Genomic DNA, 18,747 nt, shown 5'->3' with positions numbered 1-18,747 from the left:
AGCTAATGTGAGAAACGTTACGCATCTGGGTCCTCCTCCTGTTCTGGTCGTGACACGCGGTGACACAATCTATGATGAGCTAGGGATGGTAACAAAAGTATCACAACAAAAAGGTGAAGAAAAATATTCCCGTGTTCACGACTTATGTCGAGTGGACATTTTGAGTTGTAAATTGGATAAAAACTTAGAAATACGACAGGACAAGGTTGACTTTCAGCATTAGCTTCAATGGCCATAAAAAAGAACTTCTTGGAGGAAATGAAATACGACATTGTTTTAGAAACAAGATCTTCATTTTGTGTTCGTTTGGACCAGCAAAAACTAAAAAAATAATAATAAACGATATGCAATTGTGCTGCAACTATCCTCTGGAAAAAAAAAAATATTCCTAAATGATTCTTCTCAGACCACAAAGCAGACTATCATTAAGAACCTTAACTGAACTAAAATATTCTATTTCAATAATCAGGGTTGGGTAGGGTTACTTTAACTGGATTACTTTCAATGACTTTTGGATTACTCCAATACCAAATATGCTGAGACAAAAGAAACTAAATAACTGAATAAAATGACTAAATTTTGAGCAGGCTCGGGGAGTAAGGGAATACATGGAACGGCAAAAATGATGTTGGCAAGCTGTTTGGATTTATTTTCATTTTGTTTCTGTCGCATTTTATGTTCGTTTTTCCGGAGATCAAAGCCAGGAGAGAAAGCTTACCATGTGTTGTGAGTCATCATTTTATTCATATTTAGTTTCCTTTGTCTTTTATTAGCATATTTGGTATTGGAGTAATCCAAAAGTAATCGAAAGTAATCCAGTTAAACTAATCCTACCCAACCTTGCATTTTATGTTCGTTTTTCCGGAGATCAAAGCCAGGAGAGAAAGCTTACCATGTGTTGTGAGTCATCATTTTATTCATATTTAGTTTCCTTTGTCTTTTATTAGCATATTTGGTATTGGAGTAATCCAAAAGTTATTGAAAGTAATCCATTTAATGTAACCCTACCCAACCCTGCATTTTATGTTCGTTTTGCCGGAGATCAAAGCCAGGAGAGAAAGCTTACCACGTGTTGTGAGTCATCATTTTATTCATATTTAGTTTCCTTTGTCTTTTATTAGCATATTTGGTATTGGAGTAATCCAAAAGTCATTGAAAGTAATCCATTTAAAGTAACCCTACCCAACCCTGCATTTTATGTTCGTTTTGCCGGAGATCAAAGCCAGGAGAGAAAGCTTACCACGTGTTGTGAGTCATCATTTTATTCATATTTAGTTTCTTTTGTCTTTTATTAGCATATTTGGTAATTGGAGTAATCCAAAAGTAATTGAAAGTAATCAAGTTAAAGTAAGTGTTAGGTGGTGGTCTTAAAGTGAACTTGCCATATAGCGGGGGATAGAAACCTATGCTAGTTTCCTCCGAACCCTCGATACCCCAGATAATAATATTGCAACAAAATAGTATTTAATAAGTACTACTTGTGTGTATTATCGGAAAATATGATTAAATAACTTTACCAAAAATATGCAAGTCAAGGAAAACTAAATTTGTTTACCTTTGACGTGACTTCAGCTGGTGGTGAGAGTGGTGTAGCGGGTGGATGCAGAGAGGGAGGGGAGGTTGATTTTAAATTGAGGATTGTCATGCCATTAGATTTTCTTCTTCTTCACTGCGTGTTTCCTTTTCTTTTTTTCCTTTCTCCTTTCATTTTCTTGTTTTTTTCCTTGATTAATCTTTTTGGTTTCTTTTTTTTGTTTTTCTTCTTCCTTTATTTTCTTTTCTAAATCATTTTCATTTCTTCTTTCCTTTTTCTCTTAAAACCCTTCTTCTTTTCCATATTCTCTTTCTTTTATTTATGTTTATATTTTTTGTATTTAAACCTTTTTCCTGCTTTGTCTTAAAACATTTTTTTTTATTTGCAAAAAAAAAAAAAAAAAAAAAAAACCTATTTCTTTGTGGTTTGGTCACTTTCAATCTCTCTAGTTTGTAATCCTCCTGCTGCTTTTCAGCACCTGCTTGAGTCGAATAATACACACTGCACCTTTAAGGCGGGGTCTACTGTAAATCTACCCCTAATGTTACGTTAAGACACGTTTTGAAATAACAAAACTTTGGTCGAGGCTGTTGGGAGAAACGGTTCAATTCCCGCGAACACAATTCGATGACCTAAATGGGAACCATTCGGAGATGTCTTCTCGAAGGCCGAAGTTCTCAATAAGTCCTCCTGGTGGCGTAGTCCAAGACCATGCTGGCGGCCCCCAGCAAAGCGGGTTCCTCCAGGTCGGAGGTCAGCAGTTTGCTGTTCCTGGCCGGGGAGAGCGACCTGGCGGCCATGAAGCGCCGGACGGGTTCCTCGTAGGTGGAGGCCAAAACGCCCGAGAGGATGACCAGCGAAGGGTTGAGGGTGTGCAGGATGTTGACCACGCCCGCCCCCAGTGCCGTCGAGGCTGGAAGAAGGAGGGGAAAAAGGGTTAAGGTCTTCGAGGTGTATGAAATCGTGTGGTTTTCCTACTTATTTAATACAGGGGACCCCGAGGATAGTGTTCAGTCCTCACCATTATTTCTGGAATTATGTGTGTATTCATTCTATTTTTTAACAATTGTTATTTATTTCTGGTATTAGAACCATTTCATCGACATTTCGTTCTGTATACACGTGTACTAGAATGACAATAAAGTAGATCTGAATCTGAATCTGATTTTTAAAATTTGAATTTGTACCCTATAGCCTGACTTAAACAAGGTATTATACTGCCCCCTATCGACCAATGTAACCCACATACTGAGGGGGATGGCAAGTAAATAGATAGATGCCTAGATCGATGTCGAGATAGATAGATGTCTAGATAGATGGATAGATGTCTAGATGGAGATAGATGTCTAGATAGATAGAGGGATAGATAGATATGGATGGATGGATAGATGTCTAGATAGATAGATAGTCATGATAGATAGTTGTCTAGATAGATAGATGTCTAGATAGATGTCTAGATAAATATATGTCTAGATGTCTAGTTGTCTAGATATAGATGACTAGATAGATAGATGACTAGATGTCTAGATAGATAGAGGGATAGATAGATATGGATGGATGGATAGATGGCTAGATAGATAGATAGGTAGATAGATGTCTAGATAGATGTCTAGATAGATAGATAGATGTCATGATAGATAGATGGATGTCTAGATAGATAGATGTCTAGACAGATCTCTAGATAAATAAATGTCTAGATGTCTAGATAGATAGATGTCTAGATATAGATGTCTAGGTAGATAGATGTCGAGATAGATGACTAGATGTCTAGATAGATGTCTAGGTAGATAGATGTCTAGTTGTCTAGATAGATGGATGTCCAGATAGATAGATGTCTAGATATAGATGTCTAGGTAGATAGATGACTAGATAGATAGATGACTAGATGTCTAGATAGATGTCTAGATAGATAGATGTCTAGTTGTCTAGATAGATGGATGTCCAGACAGATAGATGTCTAGATATAGATGTCTAGATAGATAGATGACTAGATGTCTAGATAGATGTTTAGGTGTCATGATAGATAGATAGATGTCGAGATAGTTAGATGTCTAGTTGTCTAGATAGATGGATGTCCAGATAGATAGATGTCCAGATAGATAGATGTCTAGGTAGATAGATGACTAGATAGATAGATGACTAGATGTCTAGATAGATGTCTAGATGTATAAATGTCTAGATATATAGATGTCTAGATAGATGGATGTCCAGATAGATAGATGTCTAGAAATAGATGTCTAGATAGATAGATGTCTAGATACATGTCTAGATGTCTAAATAGATGGATGTCCAGATAGATATATGTCTAAATATAGATGTCTAGATAGATAAATGTCTAGCTATAGATGTCTAGGTAGATATAGATGTCTAAAGAGATGTCTAGATAGATCTAGATGTCTAGATAAATAGATACTTTATGACTACTGAAATCGAATGGAATGGATGGCCTTAAGTGGACCCCGGGATAAGGCATCCCCACCATACTCATTGTACTCTACAGTGCAACTTCGGCCCTTCTTTAAAGCATCTCCCCCGCTTTAAGATACCACCTACTAAGATTTTACATGCCCAAAAACTCCAATTTTGTAGCGGCCTTGTGTATGACAAGTTACACGTCTCTAACATGTAGCAGCTCTACAGGTTAAAGACGAGTCTGCGTTACCGTTTTGTATTGGAAAGGAAAGACAAAAACGTGATTACCATGGAAATGAAGCTTGGAATTATCATGAAATACGAAGAAGGCACACAAACAGCTAGCCTTACTAAGTTGCACTGCCGTAACTAAGGCTATGGCTTAACTACCTCCTACAATGCCTTTCTCCTCATGTTTTAATTCTTTACGTTGGAAATATGTTGCTGCTAATGTTCTTGTTGCACTATTGCTATTAGGCACTAACAATAATGACCAGTTAACCACAACCTTAGAAATAATCGCTTATTTAGCCAAAATTTTTACTATTTTTTTAATCTTACTTTGCTTAGTATTTTATAACATGCTTATACTCCTTCTAAGCAGGTTGGCAATACAATACTGTATTTATTCAACAAAGCTTATGGCACACGAGTGAATACAGTAGCTAAGGTGCATGTCCAGAACCCATTGACGATCGAGACAAAAATTAAAATAAAAATGCCGTTAAAGCAAAAAATATATATATATATATATAAAAAAAAAAATCCTCTTTAATGGAAGTGTTTAAATCAGTTGCAATTTAATTCTGGCGTCTCCTTCCCATTCTGCATCCACCCGCTACTCTGCCGTACCAGCTATAATTATGGTATATTTATTTATAGTGTAATTTAAATCATATAAAAATACTGTACATTATAATTGTGTAGTATCTATTAAGAGTATATCGTCATTTTCACATTTTTACTTATGGTACCGGGGTTTCGGAAGGCATTTGTTACACATAGCTTTCTACCCCCTGCTATACGGCAATTTCCCTTTGCCCTCCCCACCTCAGGACAGAATTAAGTTGTATCCCGGGGGTCTCCGGTATTTGCGCGGGTGTGCGATCCTCACCCTTGTCCAGAATAGCGGCGGCTTTTGCGTTGCCGAGTTTTGCGGCGCTGATGAGGTGAGCGGCCGTGATTGGCTCGGACGATTTCACGGGCAACCCGTCTCCTTTCAGCAGTTCTACTGGAAAAACAATCAAATGAAAGCATTGATTTTATCAACAATAGTGAGAAATATTCAATTTCCGGGTTGTTAAATAGTACCTTGGTCAATAGATGGCAGTATATGACCATGTTTCCGTTAAGTATTATATGGAATCAAAATAATAATGGAAATTGTATCTTTTTCTTTAGTTTCTGTATTTCATGCAATTGTTTTATTCTATCCACAATAATTTTTTTATGTATTATTCTGCATTACTTATTAGAATTATTATGACTGATTATTCATCTTGTTTTAAATTCTTAGGCTGTGCACAAATCAAATATATATGAATCACGAACTTATATTTTATATTTATTTATAATTATTATCATCCAGAATTATTTCTTTTTATGTATCATAACAATTAGATATCATAAAAAAATATTTCTACCAGTACGGAAGATCTGATCTAAAACCTACATGAGGGAACATTTATCACAAGTTTATTGAGATATAGAGGAAAGGCAGCGCCAGCGATCCCGTGTAGAAGACGGAAAAACAGGACGTTAGCCGGGACAGGAGAGCAAAATGTGGTTGGGGTCAAAAAACAGGTTGTAGCTGGAGACAAACAGGGAAATCAGGAACGGACGGGTGGAAAAACGGGTGCGAAAACGGGACGGACGGGAGTCAGATTCGAAAATGCTTGCCTTGTGAAAACAGAGGTTCGCTGACGGACTGACAAAGGGAGAGTGAAAGCACTGAGCTTAGATAGGACAGGGAGCCAATAAGCCAATTAAAATATTATCTACATTATTTATGATCATTCATTTTTATTTACTCTTACCCCAGATAAATATTGAAGCTTTTGGTATAAGATTAGAGTAAAATAACTTTTTTTTGAACACTAAATATTGTTTTAAAATTGTAATCATGTGTAATATATTGTTTTTAATTATTCTATTTTTTCATTTATTTGGCATAATAATAACTGGTATTATAATTAGCATTTATTTATCAATTTTATTGTGTACCCTTACTTTGCTCAAGTTCAACCTACAGCCTGATATAACTCTGACTGAAACATGGGATTATACTGCCCCCTATCGACAAGGGTTACCTAAATACCGAGTTGGGTTACTGTAATCTAAAATGAATGAATGGCCTATAAAGAAATTGTATGGCTTTTCCTTTCGCTGGACAAAATAGAAGTACAATGACCAGGATAGCGTTTATTTATTTTTGTTAAATACAGGCTTCGTACATCCCTTTTCATGGCCAAATTCAAGCACTTTTTAAGGACTTTCAAAACCTATTTTACAATTGGAGAAAGGAAAGTCAATTCTTTTCAAGGTTAACCTACGTGCGAATTAACACGAGTCAGCGTCATTTTTAAGCAAACTTTATTTTCATTTTTTCTTCTTTTAATGCGAGGACTTTGACATATAACACAGAGGAGCCGGGAATCGAACCTGCTTGATCCCAAGACGAGCGTTCTACCTCCTGAGCTAATGTTTGCTAACAGCTACATGCTGAAAAATTATGACAATGATAATAAAATAATAAAAAGTGATGCTAACGGCTAAATGCTAACTGCTTCATGCTAAAAAAAATTATGCTAATGCTAACATACTAACGGCTAGTCACTATAATAACCACAGTCCTAAATCCTACTCCTCTTCCTGTATTACTCGTTAGTTGTATTTGAATTCAAAACGAAGAACTGACGCACGTTCTACTCACCGTCGTTCAGTTTTTTGGCCTCTCTCTGCAGGGCCAGTCCCGAAGCGTAGGCCTCGATGCATCCCCGACTTCCGCACGAGCACTCGGGCCCGTCCAACGACACCACGATGTGACCCAGTTCGGCGCCGCAAAAGGTGCTGCCGTGGATCAGTTCGTTGTGCTGGATGATCCCGCCTCCGATACCTGCCGCAAAGAGCAGAGGTTTGCAAAAGCTACCTTAGTTTGGACACAAAAAGTAAAACATTTCAGCAGTGAACATGTTATTGTAGAATAATCAATTCGGAGCTTATCGACATAATGAGGACACATTTGTTTGGACAGGAAATTCCGGGCTTGTTTCTCCCGAGTTTAAATCTCAGCGAACTTATAACATTCGGCTTGGTTTGGAACAATATCAATCAACAACTTCTTCTGCTCAGAAAATGTTTGGGCTAAAATTGACCAAAACGGCCAGAGAGAAAAAGAAAAGTGATTTCAGGTCTGAGGTGAGGGGAGCCATGTGAAGCTGGCTTTCGCTCGGGGGCGGAGTTGCAGGGTTTGTACGTCATATTCATGGACAAATTCAAGCACTTTTATGGACTCTCAAAGCCAATTTTTCAATTCCTCCAGTACCATTAAAAGAAGAAATCCGATGCGAATCAAGTATTATGCAGCGTCGCACATAAATCTGCTATTTAAAAATGGGATTTTTTTATCTCGCTTTTGCATTAATGATGAGTAAATCACAAATATATTTGTTTTTGAGACAAATCTCTCCAAAGGGTGTTGGGTAAAATGACAGTAATATGTAGCTGACATTTTCAGTTGCAGGAAGTTCTTCCCATTACAATTTACCACTAGGAAACACTACCTTCTTTTTTTGTATGGTCCATAATTGATATGTTCCCCTTGCACTAACACACATTTCTTAGTGCCCTGTTTACATGTAGCATGCAACTATCAGTTTGAGCGCGACCAATAGGGGGCAATGACACTCTATAGAGCAGGGCTCTCCAACTTTTTTCAAGCGGAGAGAGTGTTGCGGAATGTGGATAATAACTAATGATAAGTATGTAGGCATCTGGTGAAGGTCGTGGAATGACGTTGTAGCAAGAGGTCACAAGCGGACAACCTTCACGAGATATCTCAACTTTATTTGAGAACACAATAAAAGCCAATGTTGAACGTCTGGAACATTGAACACGTCCCGAATGCAATAAAGCGCGTTCCCTTTTTGCCATGTCTTCTCTCTGCGTATGCTTTGGGGCCCAACGACGTTCTCTCCGAAAAGAGCTACTTTTTGCGGAAAGGGCACCCAGTTTGATAAACATTTCTAAAATTAAATCTTAACTAGATGGCATGCTAAACAGCTAAAAAGGTAGCTTGATAGTTAGCTAAAATGTAAAGATAAAAAACCAAAAGGGAGCGAAAAAGGTATCTAAAAATCAATTACATAACCAGATACAAAGCTTAAAAAGGTTAGATGGCTAGTCAAATGTTAGCTAAATAGTTTGTAAAAAATGTAAAGAGTCTAGCTAAGTAGCTTGCTAAATAGCTAAAAAGGTAGGACAACAGCTAGCACATTCTTTGCTCATTGGCTTTGTAAAATAAAAATGGAATTTAGTTTGTTGTATTTTCTGCAAAATAAATCAATAAAAATGTGAATGAATCAATTTCTTTTAATGAAATGATTTAAAAATATTTATACTTAAATAGATTTCTTCTTGTTCCTTAATTGCATAAACTGTAATTTATTTGAATTTCAAAAATAACTTGTTATTACCCGGTTAATTATTTCACATAGGGTTCAATAGAATCAGTCAACCAATGAAAAATAATCATTTTACAAGAAAATCACAATGACCCATCACCGCTGAGCTCTTTAAAGAACAGGTCTGCGGGCACCACAACTGTGTTCAAGGGGGCTACTGTATAGGAAAATGTCATACAAACTAATGCAGCTGCCGTTAATCAAGAGGGAAGAAGAAATGAAACGGTAAACGAAAGCCATTCTGAGACTTTCTGAGAAACATGGCAACAATTTCAAGCATTTACAAGCGCCTGCCCCAAAAAGCAAGCCCTTGGCAAACACGACATTCAAATTCGGGAATTTCAAAGGATTTTGAGCCCCTGTAAGCACCCCAGTTCATTTCGGTGTCGATATTTGAGCCAGGTCTTTCCCATTTCTTTGTTTTTGGCCTCCCATAGGTCATTTGAGATGGATAGATATATGTCTAGATAGATAGATGGATGTCTAGATAAATAGATGTCTAGATAGATAGATAGGTACTTCATTCATCCCTGTAGGGAAATTCACACTTCCAGCAGTATCTTTGTGTTGATTATTAACAGATTAACAGGATGGCCTCGGGGTGCTGTGTTGTAGTTAGCAACAGTGGAGTGGAAGTGTCACGCTTTAGTCCAAAAGTTCGACGTCCCTGCGGCAGATGGAAATCTTTGTGCCCAGGGTTACACCACCTCGTGTTCATAGCGAGTCCGCCTCCTCTCTGCTTCCCGCAGGCTTTTGTGTCTCTGTCTGCCCTAACAGCGCTGAAGCCGGGTAGCTCCACGTTAGCGTCCGGGATGCTAGACGTGAGCCACGTTTCCGTAAAACACAGCAAACTGCACTCCCTGTGCGCTTTAATGTTTTTCACCAGCACAGCCAGTTCGTCGGTTTTATTTGGTAGTGAGTTCACATATACCATGATTACGGACAGTACCGAAGGCTTATAACATCGCTAGCCGCTTAGCATTAGCTCCGGCTCTGCATCCACGATAGGGCCCCCTCATCACGCCGGCACGAGAATTCTTCAGGGCAAGGAGTTGATTCCTCGAATAAACGCATTTTTGTGCATTAAAACCAGGGTTGGGTAGGGTTACTTTAACTGGATTACTTTCAATTACTTTTGGATTACTCCAATACCAAATATGCTAATAAAAGACAAAATAAAGTAAATATGAATAAAATGATGACTCACAACACGTGGTAAGCTTTCTCTCCTGGCTTTGATCTCTTTGATCTCCGGCAAAACTAACATAAAATGCAGGGTTGGGTAGGGTTTCTTTAACTTGATTACTTTCAATTACTTTTGGATGACTCCAATAGCAAATATGCTAATAAAAGACAAAATAAACTAGATATGAATAAAATGATGACTCACAACATGTGGTAAGCTTTCTTTCCTGGCTCTGATCTCCGGCAAAACTAACATAAAATGCGACAGAAACAAAATGAAAATAAATCCAAACAGCTTGCCAACATCATTTTTGCCGTTCCATGTATTCCGTTACTCCCCAAGCCTGCACAAAATTTAGTCATTTTATTCATATTTAGTTTATTTTGTCTTTTATTAGAATATTTGGTATTGGAGTAATCCAAAAGTAATTGAAAGTAATCAAGTTAAAGTAACCCTACCCAACCCTGATTAAAACCCATAACCATAGGATAGAAAGCCATTCAAAATGTAGTTGTCAAACGGGACGAGAAACAGCTCAGATAGAAGCAGACACTTAAAACAATAAATCACAAAAAGAGCGAAATAACACGGAGCTGCTGGAAAGGCTGCCGCTCGCAGTGGTTCCCCAACTCGAAACGGGAGAAAGGAACGTACCGGTTCCCGTAATGACGGTGACGAAATTCTCCACCCCTCTCCCGTGTCCGAACTTCCTCTCGGCCAAGGCGGCGCAGTTTCCGTCGTTGTCCACCCAGACGGGCAAGTGGAAGGCGTCGGAGACGGGCGTCCTCAAATCCACCGAGGTCCACTCCTCGATGAGTTTGGTGGAGTCCAGGACCACGCCCTCTTGCGGGTTGACGCGCCCCCCGGTGGACACTCCTGCAAAGGTCACATTTGAGGAAGGCTTCTTTCTCTTTTCCCCGCCCGGCGGTTTCGTACCGACGCCCAGGATTCGGCAGTTGAGGGAGACGGCGTCCTGCATGGCTTGTTCGCACATTTTTAAGAGGAGCTGCATCCTGGGCTCGAAGTTCTTTGGGTTGGCCTGAGTGTATTTTCTCACGATGACCCCCTTGATGAGAAGGGGAACAAGCAAAACCACGTTGGAATCTCTTAAAGGAGACATATCCTGCTTTTAAGAAAAAAAAACAAAAAACGGCGATTCCTCTTTAAAAACTCAGTGGATTTCTCATTTTATAACAATTCCAGCACATTCTTGCGTTCCATCTTCCATTCTGAGCTCCCATCTTTTTAATTGTATTGTTTGTAAATGCAAGGACAGGGTTCGTATGGGTGCTTGACATCCTTGACAATGTTCGAATTTTAGTGTCTAGAAATTGCTTACATTTTGGGTGAAGTGCTTAAAAATGCTTGAAATTGTTGCCATTCCCACGTTTCTTGGCAGTCTAACCACGCAATAAATTAAGATAAACTAAAATAAAGTCCGTGAAAATGGGTAAGTGTGAAGCACATTGTAAAGCGCTTTGGGAGGTCTTCTTTGACTTGAAAAGCGCTATAGAAATGTAGACCATTTTAACATTTAACATCCATAGAAGGGGGATGACCTCATGTGCAATCCCTTCTCAAGGTTTCTTCATTTTCCTCATGTTGAGGTTTTTGAGTTTTTCCTTGCCCTCATGTAGGTTTTAGATCAGGGGATGGTGTCATAATAGTCTGTGGTTTGCAATAATCTGTGCAGCTTTTTGAGACTCCTTGTGATTAAGGGCGTCATGAATAAACATGACTTGACTGAGGTTTTTGAGTTTTTCCTTGCCCTCATGTCGGTTTTAGATCAGGGGATGGTGTCATAATAGTCTGTGGTTTGCAATAATCTGTGCAGCTTTTTGAGACTCCTTGTGATTAAGGGCGTCATGAATAAACATGACTTGACTGAGGTTTTTGAGTTTTTCCTTGCCCTCATGTCGGTTTTAGATCAGGGGATGGTGTCATAATAGTCTGTGGTTTGCAATAGTCTGTGAAATGGGCAGCCCTTTGAGACCCTTTGTGATTAAGGGCCAAACAAATTAACATGACTTGACTTGCGGTTTTGAGTTTTTCCCTTGCCCTCATGTAGGTTTTAGATCAGGGGATGGTGTCATAATAGTCTGTGGTTTGCAATAATCTGTGTGCTGTGCAGCCCTTTGAGACTCTTTGTGATTAAGGGCGTCATGAATAAACATGACTTGACTGAGACTTTTGAGTTTTTCCTTGCCCTCATGTAGGTTTTAGATCAGGGGAAGCTGTCGTAATAGTCTGTAGTTAATGCGACCATTTGACGTTCCCAAAAACTTATGACAAGTTATGTCTCCAAGATGACTGCTAACGGTTGATGTTAAATGAAATGCCGCCTGGCTATTGGTTGACGTCATGTGAAACGCCGGTCTGCTATTGGTTTGCATCACGAAATCGTGAAAACGCAGATATGCTATTGGCGGAAGTACTTTCAACAGTGCTCATTTCTATCCCTTACAATACTGTCGTATTTGTACAATATTAATCGGCCGTGGGTCCCTAAATCTGTATTGATGCTAAAGGTAGAAGCAAAAACATGATAACCATAGAAATGAAGCTTGGGATTATTAAAAAATCTGATAGTTATTGTGTAAAAGGGAAAAGTGTGAAGCTCATTGTAAAGCGCTCTGGGAGGTCTTCAGTGACTTGGAAAGCGCTCTATAAATGCAGACAATCTACAATTTAAAGGAATAAAGTAAAAACATGGACTAAAAGCGCACTTGATTATAAGCTGTAAAGCAAAAAAACTTTTGCCTCAGTTTTATTAATCTGCTATTTATGTATTTATAACAAAAATACGACCTCCAATGAAAATCTCCTAGTGCTCACATTGTAAAATATTTTTTTCTGGCATTTTTCATGATGAATAGTCCAAACTAGCTTGAAATCGTCCGAGCCAATCACGGCCGCTCAAACACGCTTGAGGCTGTTGAGGAGAAGAAGAAGAAGAAGAAGAAAAAAAAGCGATACATTTACCGATGTAGTCCTTTTATCCATTTAGAGTCTGTGTTGTTGTACAAAACCTGCAAAATGTAACAGCTGAATGTCCGGATTTTACAGTACTTGAACATTCTGACTGCATTTTTGATCTTCGCATGGCCAAAAGCGGTACTACAATTCCCAGCGTCACGACGAAATGGTGTGCGCTCTAATTTGCATTGATTTAAGTTACTTGGTGCCTCAAAAAATCACGTGATACAACAAATCGATGTTCTATTTAGTTGCCAACGCTTTGATCATCGGTTTTATTCGGCTTTACCGATTCGTTGTTGCAGCCCTTACCTGCGAGCAGACAATGGCGACTCTGAGGTTGGTCCCGCCAAGGTCCACAGCCAAGGCACTTTGTTTTTCCAAGATGTGGTCGATATCTTGGGAAATGGAGTCTTTCACCGCGGGGAAGCAAAATGTCTTCTGAAGGGGCTTCTTCAAATCGATGGATTGGAGGAACTTGAGAATGCGAGGGACGGCGTTTCCGTCCCCGTAGATCTTTGAGCTGGAAAGGTTGAGAGGTGAGAACATGGAGAACTTTGGGTTTGTGTTCCCCTCAATGAAATGCAACTTCCAAATTCCAGTTGCACCCATGCAGCCCCAAACCATGACATTCCCAACACCATGCTTGACGACACAAACATGTTTGTACTTCTCACTTGGTTGCCGCCACTTAAGAAAAATCGACTCATTTTTGTCTCATCAGACCACAGGATAGCTTTCCTGTAAGCCATGGCCTTTGATGATAGACTACCTTTCATTGTGTTAAAGCGATCTTTCTTCAGTGATGCTCTATTAAACACTGTAATGATAGAGATAGTTTATTCATCCCCGTAGGGAAATTCACACTTCCAGCAGTATCCTTGTGTTGAAAATAAAACAATAATAAGTAAAAGGAATATAATACATAAATACCCAATGTAATTTGTTGGTATAGAGTATTTAAATAATGCTACATAAAATACACACTGTAATAAAAATAGGGTAATATGCAAAAGTGGGGGTGTGGTTAAATGTGTGCTTTTACCCCCCCGGGTGGAGTTAAAGAGCCTCATGGCATGAGGAAGAAATGATCTCCTCAGTCTGTCCGTGGAGTATATATATACAAGTATATAACTATACTGTCAACATCATTCCTTCATGCCTTCCCAGCAGCGCAGTGTTATTTCGCTCTTTTTGTGATTTATTGTTTTAAGTGTCGCCTTCTATCTTCCGTGTTTTTGGTCCCGTTTGATAACTACACTTTGGATTACTTTCTATCCTATCGTCATGGGTTTTAAGGCACAAAAATGCATTTATTTAAGGAATCAACTCCTTGCCCTGAAGAATTTTCGTGCCGGCGTGATGAGGGGGCCCTATCGTGGATGCAGAGCCGGAGCTAATGCTAAGCGGCTAGCGGCGTTATAAGCCTTCGGTACTGTCCGTAATCGTGGGAAATGTCAACTCTCCACCAAATAAGACCGACGAACTGGCTGTGCTGGTGAAAAACATCAAAGCGTACAGGGAGTGCAGTTTGCTGTGTTTAACGGAAACGTGGCTCACGTCTAGCATCCCAAACGCTAATGTGGAGCTACCCGGCTTCGGCGCTGTTAGGACAGACAGAGACACAAAAGCCTGCGGGAAGCGGAGAGGAGGCGGACTCGCTATGTACATGAACACGAGGTGGTGTAACCCTGGGCAAAGATTTCCATCTGCCGCAGGGACGTCGAACTTTTGGCCTAGCGTATGACATCGTCTCCTCCGCTGTTGCTAGACTACAACACAGCACCCCGAGGCCATCCTGTTAATCTGTTAATAAACAACAAAAGGATACTGCTGGAAGTGTGAATTTCCCTACGGTGATGAATAAAGTATCTATCTAATGAAATCTCTGCAATAATATGAGGGGTGTATTCACTTTAGTGACAAACCATATAACCATTCTATCATCGGTGCAGTACTGCGGTAGAAACTCTAGGTGACGCTGCAAAGCAATAGAATCATCTATTCATACCAGGGGTATCGTTTGCCAAACTGCAGCTGGAGAGCGTGGTAGATTTTAGTATGCGTGTCCGCATCCCTCACATGTAACACGTTCTCACCTAAAAAAATAGAAAGGGAATTAACAATTCTCAATTCCGATAATACACGTGGATGGAGATTCCGTACCCGTTTCCCGGCCCGTCTGTCTGGTTCCGAGGTTGATGACGGGCGTTCCGAAGGCTCCGGCCTCCCTCACGCCGCAGCTGCTGTTCCCGATCATGCAGCCGGCATGGCAAACCAGCTGGATGAACTGCTCGAAGGGGATGTGCTTGACCGCCCGGAAGTTGGGATGCTGCTCGATGCCCTTCTTTCTCATCACGCGCACCATTTCCTTACTTCCTGTGCACACCGTTTCATGACGCTTAAGCATCAAAAATGCAGTGCAGTGGAACCTCGGTTCCCGACCATAATCCGTTCCGGAACCCTGTTCGAAAAACGATTTGTTCGATCGCCGAAATCGTTTTTCCCATTAAAAGTAATGTAAAATCGTTTTAATCCGTTCCAACACCCTGAATGTTTACCGCGAACGTAAACATGAAGCTAACCCAGGCTAATCGTACGTTCGCGTTAGCGTAATCTTCCGTACGAAAGATTACGCTAACATGAACGCGTGAAAATAAAAAAATCAGGTCGTTTACACGTCATTTAGCACCCGGGTCTCCACCACAAGTGGTGAGCGGTTAAAGCAGGGGTCGGGAACCTATGGCTCGCGAGCCATATATGGCTCTTTCTATGAGTACCTATGGCTCAGAGACCAATTTGATTGCATGCAAAATTTCTCCATCTTGTTCAAAACCGAGATTGTCTATCCTATTCAGGTACACGTAAAGCCAAACCAAAGCTAAATGCAAAGGAAACACTTCGCAGTATATATAGGGCACGTTTTTCACTACAATTTACAGTCAAGGTGTCACACAAAAAAAGGGAGAAAAAAAACTCGTTTTGGCTGTACAACGCTAAAGAATCCTTTATTTAAAAGTTCACTATATAATCTGTGTTCAGTGTTCAGATACTTTATGATGAATCCACAGAACTGTAAATACGCCAAAACACCGGAAGAGAACTTAGTCATTTGATTGGGTGAGTGGGAGGGATGGGTGGAGCTATGCAAAAAGTACAAGCATTCCCTCCCATCTCTCGCCAAAGGTAAGCACATAAGGCTCCCTATTCTCAGAATGTTGTGACGTTTTTACAAAATAAATGCTTGCATCTGGTTTTGAAACCAATATGTATGAAAAAAAGGGTCAAAAGGAGTTTAACCGATCTTGAGTAATTGCAAGAAAGAGACAAGTTTAAAGTGGTCTGTTTGTTGAATTTGGGACAGGGGCTCTGGCATTATTCTCTTTTCATAATTTTTATCAAATCATCAAAAATAAATGTGCTGAAGACTAAGCTTTTGTCTGGGGCGCGGGTTTAGCAATTTAGTAAATTTGTCTCATAATATATGGTGTGGCTCTTTCCCAAAATAAAATTAATATTTTTTGCTTTTATGGCTCTTTGAGTCAAAAAGGTTCCCGACCCCTGGGTTAAAGGATTAAGAAAAGAATTATGAATAGGATTTCTTACCTTTGTGGTGGTCTGCAGAAGCCATGCTCTATTCCCTCGAAAGAAGGGAACCTCGCACACCTTCTTCATATTTTGCTATTATTTCTTTCTTAAATGCAATAGTTGTACGCACTACTCCTCTTTTTTCACCTGTAGCAACTTTGCTGCTTGCACCGACCTTCTTCCGAGGCATAATTAGGGGTTTAAACACTCCGTTCACCGATATTCAAAACGAAAGCAAAAAGGAGTGCGCGCTCAACAGTTCTTCACGAGGGGTGGGGGCAATCTACACCCATACGCCGCTCAGCATCGCACCCTAGCGTACCGGCGTTCGAACTCCGATTTTTTGAACGTAAAGCGAAAGCGAGAATTTCTCGAAATTTTTGGTCGGGAAACAGATTTGTTCGAACTGAGAGGCGTTCGAAAACCGAGCTTCCACTGTATGTCACAAAAATGTGTACACCCCTTTCTGCAGATTTCATTTTCATGTTTAATAGAACAACACGGTAGAAACATCGCTTCGACACGATGACAGGAAGTGACTTGTTACTCTTACTACGTTTAAGGCAGGGGTGTCAAACTCGTTTTAACTCGGGGGGGCCACACGTTAGAACAAACGTTCTGTCGGGGGCCGGACTAGTAGATTAAAGAGAAAGAAAAAGAGTGATGAAGAAGAGAAAGAGGAGGGAAAAGGAGAGAGGGCGGGACAAAGAAAGAGAGAGAGGGAGAGAGCGTGAGAAACAAAAAAGATAAAAAGTCATGAGAGAGGGGAAAAAGAAAGGGAGAGGAAGAAAGAAATCCAAAGAGAAATAGAAAGACAGAAGGAGAGAAAAGAGAAAAGAAAGCGTGAAGGGTAGGAAGAGAGAAAGACAAAAGAGAGAAAAGAGAGAAAAGGAAAAAAGGAAGTTAGAGCAAAAGAAGTTAAAAGGACATAGAAAGAGAAAGAAACAAAGAGCAACAAAGGAAGAGGAAAAGAGAGACACGGAGAGTGAAGGAGACAGAGAGTGGGAGAAAAGGGGTGGAAAAGAGGGGGGGAGAGAGAGAAAGAAATACAAGTACAGTGTCTTTGTTCGAGGCACCTGGCTTTGGCAACATCAAGTTGACGTATTTCAACCTGCAGCTTGTTTTTCTCCTGTGCTTCTCTGAGTGTCGTCTCACGGGCCGGATTCAATCCCTTAGCGGGCCTGATTTGGCCCGCGGGCCGCCTGTTTGACACCTGTGGTCTAAGGTATGAATAGGGAGCAAGTGTGTTCAATTTCAAGTGCACTCTGTCATACTGGTCACTGAAAATCCCAACATGGCACACCATGGCAAGGAACTCTTTGGGAACCTTAAAAAATAAGACAGTGGCACTACATAAGGCTGCCTGAGGCTACAAAAGGATTGCCAACACCCTGAAGCCAAGCTCCAGTACAGTGGACAAGATCCTCCTGTGTTTTTAAAAAACAGGATTCACTCACAACAGGGTTTCTATTGAAAGTCCAAGAAAGCTGAGTGAACGTGCACAGCTTCACATCCACATGCTATCTAAGAAACATACATTGAAGGACAAAATTAGAGAACAACTTATGAAAAATTGAATAAAGTGCTGCGGGTATTGAAGAGGTGGAAGTACTCAAACCATACACTTCAGGAACTTTCACTTTAGGGTACACTCGCTTTTGTTGTAAAGGGGTTTAGTTATTGATGGGTGTATTTTGAGTTTTTTGAGGGTTAAAAATCAATTCACACTGCTATAATAGCTTTACACACACTACCTTCATACTAGACATCTATCTAGACATCTATCTAGACATCTATCTAGATATCTATCTATCCATCTAGACATCTATCTATCCATCTAGACGTCTACCTAGACATCTATCTAGACATCTATCCATCTATCTATCCAGACATCTATCTATCCATCTATCTAGACATCTATCTATCTATTTAGGCATCTATCTATCTAGACATCTAGACATCTATCCATCCAGACATCTATCTATCTATACATCTATCTAGACATCTATACATCTATCTATTCAGACATCTATCTATCCAGACATCTATCTATATATCTATCTATCCATCTATCTAACTAGACCTCTATCTAGTCATCTATCTAGACATCTATCTATCTATTTAGGCATCTATCTATCTAGACATCTACCTAGACATCTATCCATCCAGACATCTATCTATCTATACATCTATCTAGACATCTATACATCTATCTATTCAGACATCTATCTATCCAGACATCTATCTATCCAGACAACTATACATCTATCTATATATCCATCTATCTAACTAGACGTCTATCTAGACATCTATCTAGACATCTATCTATTCAGACATCTATCTATCCAGACATCTATACGTCTATCTAT

The 18,747-nt window shown here is 39.8% G+C and overlaps 1 protein-coding gene across 3 annotated transcripts in view; it reads right to left on the bottom strand.

Moving 5' to 3' along the window:
* Positions 1–206: 206 nt before the first annotated feature.
* The window catches only part of gne (glucosamine (UDP-N-acetyl)-2-epimerase/N-acetylmannosamine kinase), a 43,919-nt gene continuing 25,378 nt past the window's right edge, over positions 207–18,747 (bottom strand). For all 3 annotated transcript variants that reach the window (XM_088341510.1, XM_088341508.1, XM_088341511.1), the window contains exons 7-14: positions 14,957–15,169; positions 14,802–14,889; positions 13,103–13,313; positions 10,751–10,880; positions 10,469–10,690; positions 6,879–7,061; positions 5,061–5,177; positions 207–2,447 (exon numbers count right to left, since the gene is read on the bottom strand). In XM_088341510.1, the coding sequence (XP_088197636.1) occupies positions 2,212–2,447; positions 5,061–5,177; positions 6,879–7,061; positions 10,469–10,690; positions 10,751–10,880; positions 13,103–13,313; positions 14,802–14,889; positions 14,957–15,169 (1,400 nt within the window). In that variant the 3' untranslated portion in view covers positions 207–2,211. The remainder of the gene's footprint in view (positions 2,448–5,060; positions 5,178–6,878; positions 7,062–10,468; positions 10,691–10,750; positions 10,881–13,102; positions 13,314–14,801; positions 14,890–14,956; positions 15,170–18,747) is intronic.

The sequence above is a fragment of the Urocampus carinirostris genome, chromosome 8 (genome assembly GCF_059441175.1).
Source record: "Urocampus carinirostris isolate Australia breed hairy pipefish chromosome 8, RoL_Ucar_1.0, whole genome shotgun sequence".
NCBI lineage: Eukaryota > Metazoa > Chordata > Actinopteri > Syngnathiformes > Syngnathidae > Urocampus > Urocampus carinirostris.
This window is presented reverse-complemented; position numbering and strand designations above follow the sequence as displayed.